The 17,586-nt window shown below is 41.2% G+C and overlaps 1 protein-coding gene across 1 annotated transcript in view; it reads right to left on the reverse strand.

The window, feature by feature from the left end:
• The window catches only part of jeb (jelly belly), a 184,661-nt gene extending 167,464 nt beyond the window's left edge, over positions 1-17,197 (reverse strand). The window contains exon 1 of the mRNA XM_065227664.1: positions 14,998-17,197. Within this exon, the coding sequence (XP_065083736.1) occupies positions 14,998-15,784 (787 nt within the window). The 5' untranslated portion in view covers positions 15,785-17,197. The remainder of the gene's footprint in view (positions 1-14,997) is intronic.
• Positions 17,198-17,586: the final 389 nt, after the last annotated feature.

Below are 17,586 nucleotides of genomic sequence, written 5' to 3' on the forward strand. Positions count from 1 at the left end.
TTTATATCGGTTCCACCTCCTCTCCCATGGGGGAAGCGCATCAGGCGTGGCCCAACGATTGGACACATTTTTCCCTGTGCAGATGGCAGGTTGCGTGTTGTTGTTGTTTTTTTAGTTTTCCTGCATAGATCTTCATACGTCGAGCATGATGGAATGCGATTTTCCATGTTTATGATTAATTTTGCTTGATTAAAAAAAAAACAAACGGATAATCATCGTCATATTTTCACATTTGACAAATTACTAATTGTCAAAACTGCAAAAGGGGTGGTGATTTCAAGTTTAGAAGAAAGGACACAATTTTACACAAACTGCTAAATACATCTTATAATGAAAGGACCACCCTAGGGCGCACCATGTTAAGAAATAGGCATCAATTGAGCCTACGCCGAAACTAATTTATGCATGTCTCGATGGGATTACGGTCACGTAAGCATCGAAAGCGTTGCTGTGTTCTGGTACCTAATGGACCTGATGGTTTCCGGAGAAAAATGAGTTCACCTCTGGGCGAGCATGGGTTCTACTTCTATTGTATGTTTCCTTTCGAAAATTGACGAGTCAAACACGGACGGGTTGAATCTCATTCAAGTTTGAGTTCCATTTGCTAACATTCGCTTAAACCATGGTCACTCATAGATTTAGTAAAATTTCCCTCGAATATGAGTAAATGTCACTCATATTGAAGTATAAATTTGCTCGAATATGAGGCAAATCCTGGAAAAATTTACTCACTGTAGGAGATTTTTTAGAATTTGATTTAACGGAATTCGATTTTGAGTGAGATTCAACGGCTGCGAATGAAGAGAGCTTTTTGAAAAGAAGCCAAGATTAAAATAATTTTGAGATTCCCTTTCAGTGTGGAAAACATTTAAATTCAATTACTGATTCTCAAAGAGCCTTGAGCAGAACTGGTAAATATTGACGGCCGTGAGATTCAGAATGGGAAAAAAGTTCCTCTAACATTAATATGAGCATTCGAGTCATTTTCCAATGATCAAGCACTCATGAGATAAATTCTCATATAGTTTTAGCATTTCTAGCTGGAAATCGGCTAGATAGGGGAAATGGCTCTAATGTTGGTCTATGGAACAAAGATTGGGCCCATCGCTAAAAATTTGCGATGATTTTATCTAGATGAACGCGTCATTGGGACGGTACTAATGGATATATTTGGCCGCTATTGAAAATTTAATCGTTGCTGGGCCAAAATTAGGGGCATTTAGGCCGACATTACATCCATTTCCCGTACTAGTTGTTGGGCGGTCAGATGTAGTACCTTGGACCACATTTGTCACATCAAACATGTTCCGGGTGCCCCCGGAGGAAAATACCAGTTTCTGATTTGAACCACAATCCATCAGGTGACACAAACAAGCACATTCAAATCTGAAAACGAGACCATGGCAGACAGGTCAATTTTCCAGAATCATATTGGCTCTATCCAGATGTGTCCCGAGCAGAGATGCCAGATTTACAGACATGTTTGTGAATTTACAGACTTTTATTTTTTTCACAGCCATTTTTTTCGTTACAGACATATACAGACTTTTAAGTTTTTTCACAGATATTCACAGACTTTTATAATCAAGTAAAAAATTTAAAATTTGGTTACACTGTTTTCCATCTTTAATCAAATTACACGTGCGATGCATTTTGCAACATGCATTAGAAATACGCTCGTTTCAAAATCCACCAAACGAACGAGCTGTCACTGTTAAAGAGATTAGTGACGTTTAACGTACGCACACTAGTGGGCGCATCGCCGTGTAAAGTTGTTTATTATTTTCCTGCAGTTTTAGTGCTGAACGAAGCAGCCATGTTCGCCGTTTTGTACTTGTATAAGAGTCTTAAAACCCCATAACGAACTTTTTCAAAGGATCAGGAAACTATAAGTTAAGGAAAATCAATAAAAATACTTTCACTAATCATTATGTTGAGTATGGCACGATGCATTTTGGCGCATGTCAGAATCTGTTCACTTCCCGGGGGACCCATATGAAAGAGGCCATTGTGATCATTGGGTCTGAATAGGTCCACCATTGATCTTATAGTAAAATTATAATGTTATTTAGGTGTCGCACGATGAGTTTTTGATTTGATACATCAATCTTTTACGAATTCCTCTGTGGAATCTGGAACGCACATTTTTGTTCATATCTTTGGAACCATAATTCCGATCGGGAAAAACATCAATACCGATCTATGGGGATCTGAAACACATCTTCAGGAACTTGTTCCACTCAAATTGGTCAAGCCATCTCTGCAAAAATTGAGTGAGTTACACTCGTACGAACTTACATACATACATATATACACACATACAGAAACATTTTACGATCCCGGTGAGATGAGTCTATTACTATATGCCATTCGTTTCTCCGGGTCCGGGAATGAAATTGTGATTTTCAAGTGATATCAAGCCTTTCGGTACATCTTGGTGTACGAGAATGGCAAAAAGGTTGGTATCAGCAAATTGTGCTAATTTTAGCCAAGTTTCTTCCCCCTGGTGTGTAATTAAAGCCTGGACTCGGAAAAAAAGTGACACTTTGTTTTGGGTGTAACTTTTTATCGCGTGGGTGAAATTTTGGGTAATACTAGTTTAGAGTGTTATGTATATGTGTAGTAGTTTTCAAGATGCATTCGAAACAAGAAGAGCTACGCCAGCAAATCTTGGGCGCGGTGATCGATAATCCTGGTTCGTCGCACAGATGGATCGGCAAAAGGCTTGGAATCCACCATTCCAGGAGACGAAGACCATCGAGCGGCGCGCTGAAAGCGGCTGAAAACCGAAAACGGAATACCCAGAGATGGCACGGAAGATAAGGCAGTACTTTAAGAATAACCTGAACCTTTCCACCCGAGACGTTTCCAAAAAGGTCAATTCGTCGAAGTGGTTCGTCCAGCAGACCATGAAGCGTGCTGGGCTACGTGTTTTTAAGGTCAGGAAGGCGCCAAACCGGACTGACTAGCAAAACACGGTGACCAAATTGCGTGCGTGGAAGCTGTACCGTGAGTGGCTGGTCAAGCCAGGCTGTCTCGTCATGGACACCATGGTCAAGGCGGACACCACACAAATCCCCGGCCTCGAGTTTTTTGTCGGTACGTCCCGCATGGAGGTTCCGGAAAAGTTCCGGAAGAGAAAGATGGACAAATTCGCGAAGAAGTACCTGTTGTGGCAGGTGATCTGCGAGTGCGGACGGTACAGCAAGCCGTTCGTTACAACCGGCACCATAAACGGGCAGATTTATCGAGAGGAATGCTTGCAGAAGCGCTTGCTGCCCTTCCTCCGCTCTCACCGTGGTCCCACGCTGTTCTGGCCGGATCTCGCTTCGTGTCATTACGCCAAGCCTGTAATGGATTGGTACGAAGCGAAGGGCGTTAATGTGGTCCCGAAGGAGGCGAACCCGCCAAATACACCAGAACTTCGTGCGATCGAAAAGTTTTGGGCGATAATGAAGAAGAAGTTGAAGTAAAGCGGAAAAACATTCAAAACCGATGAAGCTTTGAAGAAAAACTGAGAGAAATTGTGTAAGGAAGATGGGCAAAGCCTCGTCCAAGATCTCATGAGCAGTGTTAAGAGAAATGTACGAGCATTCAGCTTGGGGGAGGAAATTCAATAAATAAATTATGCCGAAACATAGCTAATATATAGTTATTTAATCACTGAAAATTTGAGAAGTATCCGATTTAAAATGAATTTTTGGTTATAATTTTTGTGTGTCTCTTTTTTCCGAGTTCAGTCTTTATTTTAAAAATGTAATGAATATGTTGCTTGATATGTCTTATTTTAAAACTGTATTTATAAAATCGTAGCAACAGTGTTAGCGTTAAGCGCCAATTCAGCATACTTGACTTCGTTGTCTAGTACTCTCCATTTCTCGATGATCTTTATTTCGATATTCCTTCCTATCTGAATCGGCTCAGCATGCCTGATCAGTAGAGTGATGTAAAATTTGAAATTTTCGCTTCACAATACTTAAACGATTCCAAATCGGATCCTGACTAACCTCTCAAAATTTGAACCCATTAGGTGAGAAACTGAGATGGCACAAACCATTTGAAGTTTGTATGGGAATTACTATGGTAAAACCAAGATTTTTGTTCATGTCTATATAATAATTCACCATATCGGTGTGCTTCTAAACCTTTCAACTGTACTTGTAGGAAATTTTCCAAGCTACAACTTTGCTCAAGACCACTTTTTGATTAAATGCAAGGATCGAAAGTTATCAATGGTTCAATGCGCTGATGTCTTATGATCATGCTCAATCAACTGCTCAGCAGGCAACATTGGTGTTTCTGGGGCGTTGAATAGGACACACAAGTCATGGCTACTATGTCACACTGCAAAATACAGTGTTGCCTACAGAGCAGCTGCTTGATCATGTCATAAGTTTACCAATCTCTTAAATATTTAATAACTTTTTCCTGTCTCGTTTTACATAGAAACGATCTTCAGCAAAGTTGTAGCTGAGAAAAATTTTCTATAAGAATAGCTATCGAACTGTTTCGCAGCTTAATATAGAAAAAGACTAGAAGGCAATGAACAAAAAGTTGAGATTTAATTTACATATAAACTTCAAATGGCTTGTGCGAAGTCTGTTTCTAACTAAATGAGTTGTAACTTTGGGAGGCTAATCAGGACCCGATTTGAAACCATTTAAGCACTGTGGAGCGAAAAAGTCAAATTTTGCATCAGTCTACTGATCAGTGCTGCAAAATCTCGACTCATTTGAGCTAACACTCACAGTCAAGGCAAACCATGTCAATTGTCAATGACGATGCTGTCAGTGACGAACATTTGTAGATTTTTTTATTATCTAAATTTGTAACGAAATTAGATGTCGTGAGCAACACAATTACATTGAACCGTTAAAGTAAACAAGCATCTACGTGCTGAACTACTTGGATAACAATAATGTGAGACAGAATGCACGAAATTTAAAGTTTTGTTACCAGGTGAATCTTTGTCATTGAATGAATAATATTTTGCCGAAGGTTTTTTTTTTTGAGAATCAAGTCCGTCAGTGACTATGTGATGAACAATTTTGTCAATATCGTGCGAAAGTCTGTCAATGACTATGACAAATCTCAGCACTGACCCTGATCCTGATTCATCAACACTTTTGAGCACGAAGTGTTTAGAATCGTATTAATAAGCTTATAAATTAATCTTTTGAACGTCGATTTCTCCATATTTAGGTGGTTGACTCTCTCACTAAGATGTGCTCGTTCCCCCGCTGCTGGCGTGCAAAAGGACCAGTACTAAGTAACACACGGATTTCAACACTACATGACATATAAGATCGACTCAAATTTAAGTTTAAATTACTCAAACTCTAGGAAACGCAGTTTACTTTTAGACTGAGTAAAATTTTCCGAGCCTCATAAATCTTTTCGAATATGACAAAAATCGACGAAAAATCTACTCATTCTAGAAGTATACACTCAAAGAATAAACCACATATCTAATGGAAAATATTCATTAGAATTTCACATAACTTTCATGTAATATCATAATTGTGAATTACACCACAAAATCACATGAACTTTGGTGACTACAATCAGTCTGGGCTCTCATGGAACGTTCCTGCAAACGATCTTCCTAGCATTGATGTTTTTCGCTCGAACATGCCCGCATCCGGCTGTGCTCTCCTTGATGGTTTCAACCTGCCTGGCTTAACGCTAACCAACTCGATACTGAATAGCAACTCTCGGCTGCTTGATCTCGTTCTGGCGAACGAAGCTGCACGACTGGAATGTTCTATCATAGAAGCCCCAGAGCCTTTGATTGGCATCGACACCAATCATCCTGCGTTGGAAGTTTCCATCAACCCATCTGTTCCTGTTCGATACGATAACCCCCTGTTGATGTACATGAGCTCGACTTTCGTAGAGCAGATTTCATCGCGCTGAGCCACTCGCTTGCCCAGGCAGATTGGCAGTTCCTTGACACGTGTTCATCTATTTATGAAGCCGTCAACTACTTCGCTGAGGTCGTTGGCCGGGCAATAACTGATTCTGTCCCATTGAGGAGACCCTCTCCCAAACCCGCATGGTCCAATGCTCGACTACGGAATTTGAAGCGTCTGAGATCGAAGGCCCTCTGTAAATACTGTCGTACTCGTAACCCAATCACCAAACGAATATTTTCAACAGCGAGCAACGAATATCGCACATATAACCGCCTTCTTTACAAGAGCTACGGCTTAATGCAAAGCAGTTCTGGTCATTCGTGAATACCAAACGAAACGAGGAGGGGCTACCAGTCGAAGTTCACCTGGTTGATAGAATCGACAGCAATTCCCTTGAGAAATGTAATCTTCTGGCAGTACATTTCAAAAGCATTTTCAATGACACTACGGCTTCGTTGTCCCAAGTTGCTGAAGCGGTGAGAGATACTCCCAGTGATGCTTTAAATTTTTCGATTACCTCGGTTACAGTAGACCTCGTCAAATCCACCATCAAGAAGCTGAAATTTTCTAATGCTGCTGGCCCTGACGGGATCTCCTCAAGCATCCTGAAGCGATGCTGTTCAGAGCTTGCAACACCGCTTTCGAAGCTGTTCAATATTTCATTACAGCAGGGGGAGTTCCCTACGCGTTGGAAATCGTCATTCATGTTCCCGATCTACAAGAAAGGAGACAAGGGAAACGTCGAAAATTACCGAGGGAACACATCACTCAGTGCCTGCTCTACAGTTTTCGAAATCATCATCAACGACGCATTATTCTCTAGCTGCAGAAATTACATTTCTCCTGACCAACACGGTTTATATCCCAAGAGATCAGTTTCAACAAATCTAGCTCCGTTCATATCTTTATGTCTTCGGAGTATGGAAGCAGGAGCGCAGGTGGACGTTGTATATACAGATCTTAAGACTTCATTCGACCGGGTTGAGCACTCCATACTGCTAGCTAAACTTGAAAAACTCGGTGTATCCTCGGGTTTAACTCCTTAGTTCAAGTCCTATCTGACCAATCGGGAACTTTGTGTTATAATCGGATCAGAGCAATCGGACTATTTTACAAACAGTTCCGGTGTTCCTCAAGGTAGCAACTTGGGACCATTGCTATTCTCGATTTTTGTGAATGAGGCCAGACTGATCCTCCCAACTGGTTGCCGATCGTTCTACGCGGATGATGTGAAGATCTATGTGATCAGCACCTAATCGATACTTTCGAAGAGTGGTGCTCAAGAAACTATCTCACGTTGAATGTACAAAAATGTAATATTATCTCATTTCATCGCTGAAACCAGCGGCATTCAACTATACGATAAATCACCAACTTCTGCAACGTGTGGACAATGTTCGTGACCTAGGAATCACGCTGGACTGCGCCTTAACATTCAAGCTTCATTACTCGGGGATCGTTGCGAAAGCTAACAGGCAACTCGGGTTCATTTTCAAGATCGCTGGCGAGTTTCGCGATCCTGCCTATCTAAAAGCTGCTCTCTAGTGCGATCAATCTTGGAATTCCGCTCGGTAGTATGGTGCCCGTATCAAGCAGTTTGGATAGCGAGGATTGAATCTGTTCAAAGGAAATTTGTTCGGTATGCCTTTCGTCACCTTCCTTGGAATGACCCTGTGAACCTTCCGCCGTACGAAGATCGTTGTCAACTCCTGGGTCTTGAAACACTAGAACATAGGCGACCGATTAGTCAGGCCGTGTTCGCAGCGAAAGTACTTATTGGTGATATCGACTCTCCAGGAATCTTGGCTGAATTCGAAATCTACGCACTCGAACGAGTTCTTCGGTCGAGGAGTTTCTTGCATCTTGGACCTCGTGCTGCGAACTACAGCTTGCATGACCCAATACGGTTCATGTCTGGGCGTTTCAACGAGTTTTACGAGTTTTTCGACTTTAACTGTGCAGTGGACACCTTTCGTCACCGTATTCAACGCAGACTCCTGAGAAGATGAGTAGCTGTCTATTTAATGTACACGTGAAGGATTGTGCTACCTGGTTATTTTTTGTTTCCGGTTCAACTGCATGACGAGGACTTCTACTTGATTCACGGACAACTCTATGCTATAGGAGGATAACTGTTTTTATGCTATAGACTTGATTAATGTTCGTTGTAATTGTATTGTATTATTGTGATTCGTGTATTTCGAAAAGATATGGGGTTTTTACGCCTTTTCTAGGCTTTTCCCCATCAGGCTTCATTTAGACACGTTAAGTCCGATGAAGAAAACCAAATTAAATAAATAAATATGTCAAATAAAATTTAAGTGATTTATCATATAGACATGTGATAACATGAATGTAATGTGAAATTCAGATAGATATCATTGGTTTTGTTAATGGAAAAATGTAATGTGCATTCCCAATGGAAACTACATGAAAACTTTTTTCCGTGTACTAATTTCATATAAACATACGTTGCTTATATAAAAAAACAAATTCCTGTAAAATCTCGCAAAGTTTTGCTCAGTCTATGAGTTAACTACATTTTCAAGAATATGAGCAGTGTTGGCAAAATCATCAATCAAATAACATTTTTCCGCTTTCATACGCTCTCACGGTTGATATTGATTTTACAAGCTCCTTTGATATTGCGAGACTATTCAGAATCAAGCTGAGAGTTGACTAGACACAAAAATGATTCCGTTGCACATCGTTTTCTTAGAAAGAGAAAGTATAGTTGGCTACCTCTTTTTACTTTTAACCGATGGCAGACACGAAGTGACTGCTTCCAGTCGTTATAGAAGTTTCAGTTGCATTCGGGTGTAAAGCAAAACTCATGAAACGCAATCTCACCACAGTTTGATGAGATTTGCAGCTGGTGAGTTTTGTTAGCTTGATATTCCGAGCTGCGATATCACAGCTTGCTAACTCAACCGCAGTTGTTTGGTTGTTGACTTTTGTCTACGAAAATCAAGCGTGATCTTGGGAAGGGTTACTTCCACTCACTTGCTATAAAAAAAATGTTTTTCGGAATTATGAAATCATGAAATAGTATAATGCTAATAAGTACTTGTAAGTTACAAGAAGAGATCATGAAGTATATGTTTGACACATAAAATCTGTCAATATTGCTTTTAATGCGTCACAATCAGCGATTATACGACTCGTAAGCGCTCACTCTGAGTGAACGCTCACGAATCATAAGATCGCTGATTGTGACGCTCTGAAAGCGAAATTGACAGGTTTTATAAATCAAACACATACTTTACACCCTCTTCTTGTTACTTACAAGTACAACATATCATTAAAACATCTAATGTTTGCATAATTCCGAAAAACATTTTTTTTATAGCAAGTGAGTAGAAGCAGCCCTGATCTTGGGCAATGGTGAGATTTGATTTTTTGATATTTTCCCAACGCTGCACAATGGTCCAGAGCTGAAAAATACATGGAAATTGGGTTTTCCGCAAAATCTACTGGTTTTAGCATTGTTGATTGGAGTTGTTGGTAATGAAAAAGCGCATCTTTTCATTGGATCAGTCATTAGGGTGACTTCAAAAATCTAACTCTTCAGGGAAATTTTTGGAATTTTTTTTACTTCTTAAAAGTAGTATAAAATGCAAAACCAAGCAACTTTGTCCCAGATGTCAAATTTTTATCTCATCATCTACGCATTCTACGAACTGGAAGATTAGGGTGATGCATGAAAAAACAGTTTTTTGACCAAAACCATTTTTGCTTTGTATTTAGAGAAAAGTGTACTTGAAAACATTTTTAGAACTTTAAAAAACACACATATTGATCACCTTATTATGACGTTTAGACCACTGAATTAAAAGATATAGTCATTTTAAGGTAAGAAACAAGTATTTTTCAAACTAATATAACTTAACTTTCAAATCTATTGAAAGTAATGCAAAGAAGAAATTTGGTTCTATATTTGCTAAAAAAAAATGGCAGAGGTATCATTTTTTCAACTCGAGATATTTGAATTAGAAAATGGTAATTTTTTAAGGAAAAAATCCATAGAACATGAATAGAAGTGTCAATAACCGGTCACTCCTCCTTAAAACTGCTAAAAGCTATTGTAAAATAATAGCAATAATTGACAACTTATCTAAGCTGTTTGCTCACAAAAAAATGTTTTGACAACTCGTTCTGAGCTGAAATGTTGGATACAAACATATTAAAGGGAATTAGTTGCTGTGATTCAGCAATTATTTAATGTTTAATTTTTTTAATAACGATCAAGGTTATCAATAAAATGAACAAAATTGAATAACAATTACAGCAATTATCCAAAGACCGCTGACTTTTTTTGGCGTTTTTGAGTCCTTTTCAGGATCTTGGAGGATTTCAAATACACCAAAATAACATTAAACACGCAAAATAAACCTCAAAACGCCTAAAAAGCATTAAATATAACAATTATTACAATTGTAGGCCTTTGATTGCCCAGTTAGTTGAAGTACATAATTAGCAAATAATAACTGTGCAAGTACTTTCAACTTGAACTTATTGAATAGCGCTTTCTGCACCGACACATGGTATGTTGTTTCCATCTCAGTAGCATTCGCATACAACGATCATTGATGAAATCAACAATTTCACCCTAGTTTGGTCTTGGTCTTCCATTTTCGAACTCAAAACAAACGTTGCTCTGGACGTCAACTCCAAACATCATCAAACTTTAATTATTTCAAACAATAACATGACAATCATCGATCGAGCTGCAGCCAGTGAACGATGCACCCGGGACAATAGCTTCTACCGGTAAAACATATTGTTCTATCTCTTAACGTTATGATCCGTTTCGTATCATCAGCAAAGTTTTTCGAATGGACACGATCCGTTCAGTAGTAAACAGTTTAAAGGGTGTTACGATCAAAATTTGGTCAAACAATAATGCGTGTAAACTGATTAAATTTTTTATTTAAAAAATAATTCAGCTATGCTTCCGATTGACCGAAACCGAACTGCCGGGCTTTTCGTTTGACTCCTGCCATCAGATTCTGTACAGACACTTCTTCCACTTTGTTTGCCGCAGAACACCAGTTTGCCTTAAACTATTTCTCGCTAGCGAAGGATTTTGGAATTTCTCAAAATTGTTTTCTTCAATTCCTGCATTGAGGGATCACTAATAACCAATAACAAAGAATATATAATTATTCCCTATAATTGGTCAAAACTAAAGCTCTTCAAAACTTACACGCGGCAATAGTGCCACCCCTATGTTTATGAATAAATTCATACAAAAATGTAAAAGAAATTGCTTCATTGCCGATGTAAGTCTTCGGTAGGCTTGTTTTCACCAAATTTGACAATACCAGCTACATAAAATATCAACAACAATAGTTTTCATTTAATTGCATTGGTAAACATAGTTCATTAGCTATGCACACTAATCCAGGCCTACAGAACTGTTCGGTAAATGTTTGAAAATCTTTTAAAAATCCAATAATTAGTAAATGTATTCCGAACTTGTGCATACTTTGTTTAGTTTACCCCATTTAGCTATAAAAAAAAGAAATTTGTCAAATTTATTGATGTATCACGTTTAACGGTCATTGGAAAACTTTACCGACTTGATCTGCTGTTCAAAAACCCGGTAAAACTCTACTGACTTCGGTGAATGACCGCTTATTGACACTTTTATACATGTTCTATGACTTTTTTCTTTAAAAATGACAATTTTCTAATACAAATATCTCAAGTTTTAAAAATGATACCTCTGCCATTTTTTTAAACAAAATAAGAACCAAATGTCTTTTTTCCACTACTTTCAATAGATTTGAAATTGGCTTACGCGTTTTAAAGTTAAATTAGTTTGAAAAATACTTGTTTTTTACCTTAAAATCTATATCTAAATATCTATATACTATATCTTCTGATTCAGTGGTCCAAACGTCATAATAAGGTAATCAAAATGTGTGTTTTTTAAAGTTCAAAAAGTGTTTTGAAGAACACTTTTCTCTAAATACAAAGCAAAAAAGTTTATGGTAAAAAAACTGTTTTTTCATGAATCACCCTAACCTTCTTGTTGTTTCAGTTCGTAGAATTCGTAGATGATGAGATAAAAATTTGACGTTTTCGACAAAGTTGCTTGGTTTTGTATTTAATACAACTTTTAAGAAGTAAAAAAAAGTTCCCAAAAATGTCCCTGAAGAGTCAGATTTTTGATGTCACCCTAAAACTGAATCACCCTTATAACTGATCCAATGAAAATAAACGCTAAAACCAGTAGATTTTGCGGAAAACCCAATTTCCATGTATTTTTCCGCTCTGGACCACTGTGCACTGGTGATCAGGATCACAAGCGTGTCGTGAAAGCATTTAAGCGAAATCCCAATGCTTCGGTCAGGGATATGACTTGAATCTGTCCAAGTCTTTCGTTTAGAGAGCCAAGGACCGGGAGGGACTGCATACGTACAAAGTGCAGAAGGCTCCAAATCGAGACGAACGCCAAAATATGGTGGGAAAGTCACGGGCCCGGAAACTGTACTATCCACTATAACACCCAGAGAACCGAATGAGTGCCCGGCAATGGACTGAAGCCGGCACGAGTTCTCCGAAGCGACCGAGGGAGGCTCGATGGGTCAGAAAGGTTATGGCGTCGGTTTTCTGGGATTGTCATGGCATGCTCTTCGTGGACTACCTCGAAAAAGAAAAAACCATCAACAGCGAGTATTAGTGTGCATTATTGGAGCGATTGAAGGCCGAAATCGCTGCAAAACGGCCTCACATGAAGCGAAAAAAGAATAGTTTTTTCAAGACAATGCGCCGGTGCACAAGAGAATCGCAACCACGGCTAAAATCAATGACTTACGGCTCCAATTGCTTCCGCATCCACCGTATTCGCCCGATTTGACTCTAACCAAACCTCAAAAGATGGCTCATCAAAATATAAAAGCAAATTGTCATTCCCAAGGAGGTTACTTTTCACCCCCACCTAGTACACCCAGATGCTGACGAAGCCTCATTGTCTCATCATGGATGATGAGACTTACGTCAAGGCGGACTTCCGGCAGATTCCGGGACTACTGTTCTTCACCGCACAGCACAAATTTGATGTTCCGGAGAAAGTAAGGAAGCGGAAACTTTCAAAGTTTGCCAAGAAATACATGATTTGGCAAGCGATCTGCTGGCAAACGGAGTGGGCCGTTCGTGACTACCAGGACTGTAAACGGCGAGATCTACCTCAAGCAGTCTCTACAGAAGTGTTTGCTTTCTCTGTTGAAGGAATACGAGGGCCCTACGATCTTCTGGCCGGATCTATCTTCGTGTCCGAAGCCAATAGGGTCACTTTCGTACCAAAGGACATGGAACCCACCACTACCTGCCGGGTAAAGCAGGTGCATAAGAACGCCTTTCAATGGTTGTTGGATTCTGCCCTGACCGGCGATTTGCGACCTCTGTGCACCTGAACTCCGATTCTTACCTCCACGCGGTGCCCGGTGGGGTTGCTGGCGGTGATATTTGCCGTCAGTAATGCGAACAAGAACGGGGGATCATCGTTGTCACTAATGCACTATTGTTTATAAGTCGCTAGTGTCGGTGATGACGATGACAGAGCAAATAGGTTATAGCCAACTCTAAGTAGCCCGTGATTATCGCTACCTGGGGATGCTAACCGCAACTAAAGCCTATCAAAAAATACTGGGTTATTATGAAGCAGGCACTGTAAGTATCCCAAGGAGGTCATATCTGAGGAAGACATGAAGAAAAAGTGGGTTTCTGTACAGAATAAGCTGCAGCCAGATGTTGTACAGAACCTAATGAGTGGAGTTAAGCGTACGGTTGAGGTATTGAAGTTGAATGAAATAAATATGCCAAAAGCTTACTAATAGGTTATATTTTATTGTCTGAACGTTTGAAAAGGATCGGTCACCTACACTCAAAATAATTGACACGTCAATGCTACGTGAAAACATACGTATATTTTTTCCATCGTACTTTTCACGTAAAAGCTACGTTATTGTCATGTAAGGGCACTCATTTCATTAAGCCTAATCGTCACAGGATTATTACGTAGAAGTTACGTAATTTTTTGATGGCGTTCACTGGTTGATTCCAGTATCATAACTTTCGATACTATTTATAAAAAGATTTCTTCATAAGATAAAATCTATTCGGACCACCATTCCCAAAAACACCAACATTCCATTATTTATTGACACCACATACGAAATGTTTATAAAATCTGATAAAATCTGAGGATAGAACATGTTTTCTTCGCAGAGGAACTGCCGGATAACTTGCCACCTTTCTATTATTATAATTAAGAAACCAGTATAGGTATGTATGATAATGAAAAAAAAAAAATAATCCCAGATTTATACTTATGTAAAACTGAGAGGAGAGGAAAAAGTGAGAGCTTATGTGATTTTTCACGTAGCTTCAACGTGATGCAATTTGATGTGCGACACCCTTTACCATGCGTTTCCATTGATTTATAGCGACGGTCACATTATCTATACTTATTTAAATTTCGGAGTATTGAGCAAATTTTTGGACCACCCTAACATGGAAATGGTCACCCTAATGGCAAAAAAATAAAAAAAAATGCGATAAGGAACAAAACCACCAATTTTTACGAAATTCCGAGAAACACTCTATTGTTTTGCTATGGAATGGCTGTATAACAAAATGTGCTAAAATTTGGTTATAAACTTTAATTTTAACAAAATGAGTTATAATTGTGTTTCAATTGTGTTGATGATTTTTTTTTTCAAACCAGGACCCAAAAACAAAATTCTATCAAGATTTGTTATTTACAATAGGAGTTGATCTTGGTTTTGGCCAATCCGGGTGGATTCTACCCAAATTTGTGTAGTTTTTAAAAGTTTTTGCAGGAACGAAAGAGAAATTCGACGAATAGCGTCGATCAATGCAGATAGGACCCCTTGAAATGTTCATCTAGATTCAAAGGTGGCATTCCCCCATTGGAAAAAAACACATATTTTCATACAAGTACCTAGCTCAGTTGCACCCAATCGGACGCACATCAAATTCATAATAAACCAACATTTGAGGACAATGCTATGGGGGAAAAAAAGTATTCAATCCCGTAGGTATAGGTACTCACCGATCTGCGGGACGTCGTACTGCCGCTGGCCTCGGGCACTGCGCAGCATCAGCTGGCTGGCCACGTTGTGCGGAATCGCCGGCATGTTGCCGCTACTGCTGCTACCGCCACTACTGCTGTCCATTGGGCCCCCTCCGCCGCCGCCAGTGGACTCCATGGAACTGCCACCTCCACCTCCCACCCCATTGCTATTACTGTGCGATGATCGTTTGTTGTTGTTGGGATTCCGCTGTTGCTGTTGTTGGGACTGATCTTCGTCGCTGCCTAGATCGTTGTTGTTGTTGTTGTTGTGGTTGTTGTCGTTGGGATTATGCTGCTGCTGCAGCGGTTGCTGTTGGGAGTTGCGCAGGTCGTAGTTGGTTTGGACTCCGAACAGTTCCTGGAGGCCGCGGGGTTGGATCAGCGGTCCGACCGGATGACGCACCGGTGGCGGACTGAGTTCGGGCAGTTCGTTACTGGTTAGATGATTGATTACGACAACCCCGTGCGGGGTTCTTTCGCCTTGGGGTGGCACCTGTTGCAGCACCTGTTGGTGGTGGTGATGGGACGATGACAACGAGGGCTGTTTCATGTGCGGCAGGACTACTACCGGGGGAGGTGGCGGCCCAGCGGGAATACTGTTCTCCGCCAGCAGCTCGGACATGTCGTCCAGCTCTTCGAGAAGCTGGGCGGCTGCGGCGGGAGGCGGAGGCGGTGCCTTGATGTAGGCATCGCGGGCCATGTGCAGGGAGTATGTGCTGGACAGCACGCTCATGTACGCCAGGATCGGTAGGATTTCACGGAACATGGCTGGTTGGGTTTCCGGGGGTTTGGTTTAAGCGAGGCTATGTACAGTTTCTCAGTTTCTCGAGGGGGGGTTTATCTTGAGCGAACTTCTAGGATGGATGGATTGGGAAAACGCGCGCGCGGGACAGAGAGTGAGTGAATGAAAGACGCGGACTTGGAGAAAAAGAGAGGAAGGAGCAGTGACAGGCAATCACACGTACACGGGTGACCTTGCGTGTGCGCTCCCAAACGGTGAAACTGGCAAACCGCACTCACGCACACGTAACAAGTTAATAATCAACAGGTTCAAAGCCAACTTCGATCTGCGGGGAGGCTCGATTTTTCACCGCCTTCTTTGTTCGAATTTTTTTCACCTGCCGTCAGTCGGCCTGCTTTGGTGTGTTTTTCTGATTGTCCGTTTCCGTTCCGTTTTTCTACACTCTCACACTTCTTCGCTTTGGGCAATCACTCGCTTTGTAAGTCTATTTTTAGCACATCCGCGTGAATCCTCGACAGTCCTTTTCCGATATCGATTATGGAATGTGCTATCCTGTCGTGTTGCTGCTTTTCCACCTTTCCGAACCGACCGAGAAACAATCGAGTCTCGGATGGATGCGAGGGGAGGATTCGAGACGGCGGATCGTCCCCGGCAGCAGTGAGTATCCGGATCGATTGTGTTTTATCCTTATTGAAAACTTTTCACCCAAGCACAGTTTTCACTCGATTTCGGCTCTTCCACTTCCGACGCTTGAATCTTGATTTCTTGTTTCGCACTTTGGTATTCTTATTCTTCTTCTTTTTCTTCGATACGTTCTTCTGCCAGTCTAACCGTGCTGGACTTGTTAGTGTATAAAAATAGACTCCGGGTATCTCTCGTTCTCACCGAGGGGCGCTTCGCCTGAACCTTTGCGTACGCGAAAGGAAAATATCCTGAAAACAACGATTTTCTTCTTTTCCCGGATAGAATTCTCGCACCACTTGCTCACCGTTTGGGCGATCAATCACAGGCCGAGCTAACCTCTTTTTCCGGCAATTTCAGAGTTGTTTTTCCACTTTTCTTAAATCACACACCTGCTCATAATGCACTCACTCACATATCCACCGAGCCAAGACCGTCGCGAACTTCAGAACCACTTGATTCACCGGCACGGACCGTGGTATTTGGGAACACTCTCAAGCGCCTACTTTGATTCGGACCGCGGCCTGCTTTGATTTGAACCGTCCTGTTCTTCCAAAACTCAGCACAACTCGCTGGCTGTAGCTCCGTTCTTGTAGCTGTTGCTATTGTTGTTGTTACAGGCGTTGTTGTTGTTGTAGTTGTTGTTGTTACTGTTGCTGCTGATGATGATGATAAGGGGGTAAGTTGGACCACCCTGGGAGGCCGCTTTGGCCATGACGCGCGCTCGGGAACCGTGTACAACACACTAACTGCCTCGTCAAGGGATGAAACGCGAATGAGCGAACCCGAACGGTGAGCCACTTTTTCCTAGGTCCTAGCCGTGCACCGTACCTCCAAGCTCCTCCCTGGCCGCCTCCCGGCGCCGGATCCTTTCACGGAACCGACTCAAGGATGCACCCGCGTGAGCTTTCGCTCGCTCTCACCCACCATACTCTCCTAGGAAAACGACTTTCAAACCGAGCGTGGTCGTAATGTTCGGCAGCTAAAAGGACCCCCCTCGCCCGTACAGCGCAGACGCAGCGTTTTTCATTCAGGAGGACCAGAAGCAGTAGCAGCAAACGTCGACGACGATTCTCGCTTATCGGATGGCGTCGGGTCCGATCCGGTCGTAATAGTTCTATGTGTGTTTTCAGCGTCGACGTCAC

Source organism: Ochlerotatus camptorhynchus, unplaced genomic scaffold, assembly GCF_037179485.1.
Source record: "Ochlerotatus camptorhynchus isolate MF236.1 unplaced genomic scaffold, CSIRO-AGI_Acam_v1.1 ptg000022l, whole genome shotgun sequence".
In the NCBI taxonomy this organism is placed as follows: domain Eukaryota; kingdom Metazoa; phylum Arthropoda; class Insecta; order Diptera; family Culicidae; genus Ochlerotatus; species Ochlerotatus camptorhynchus.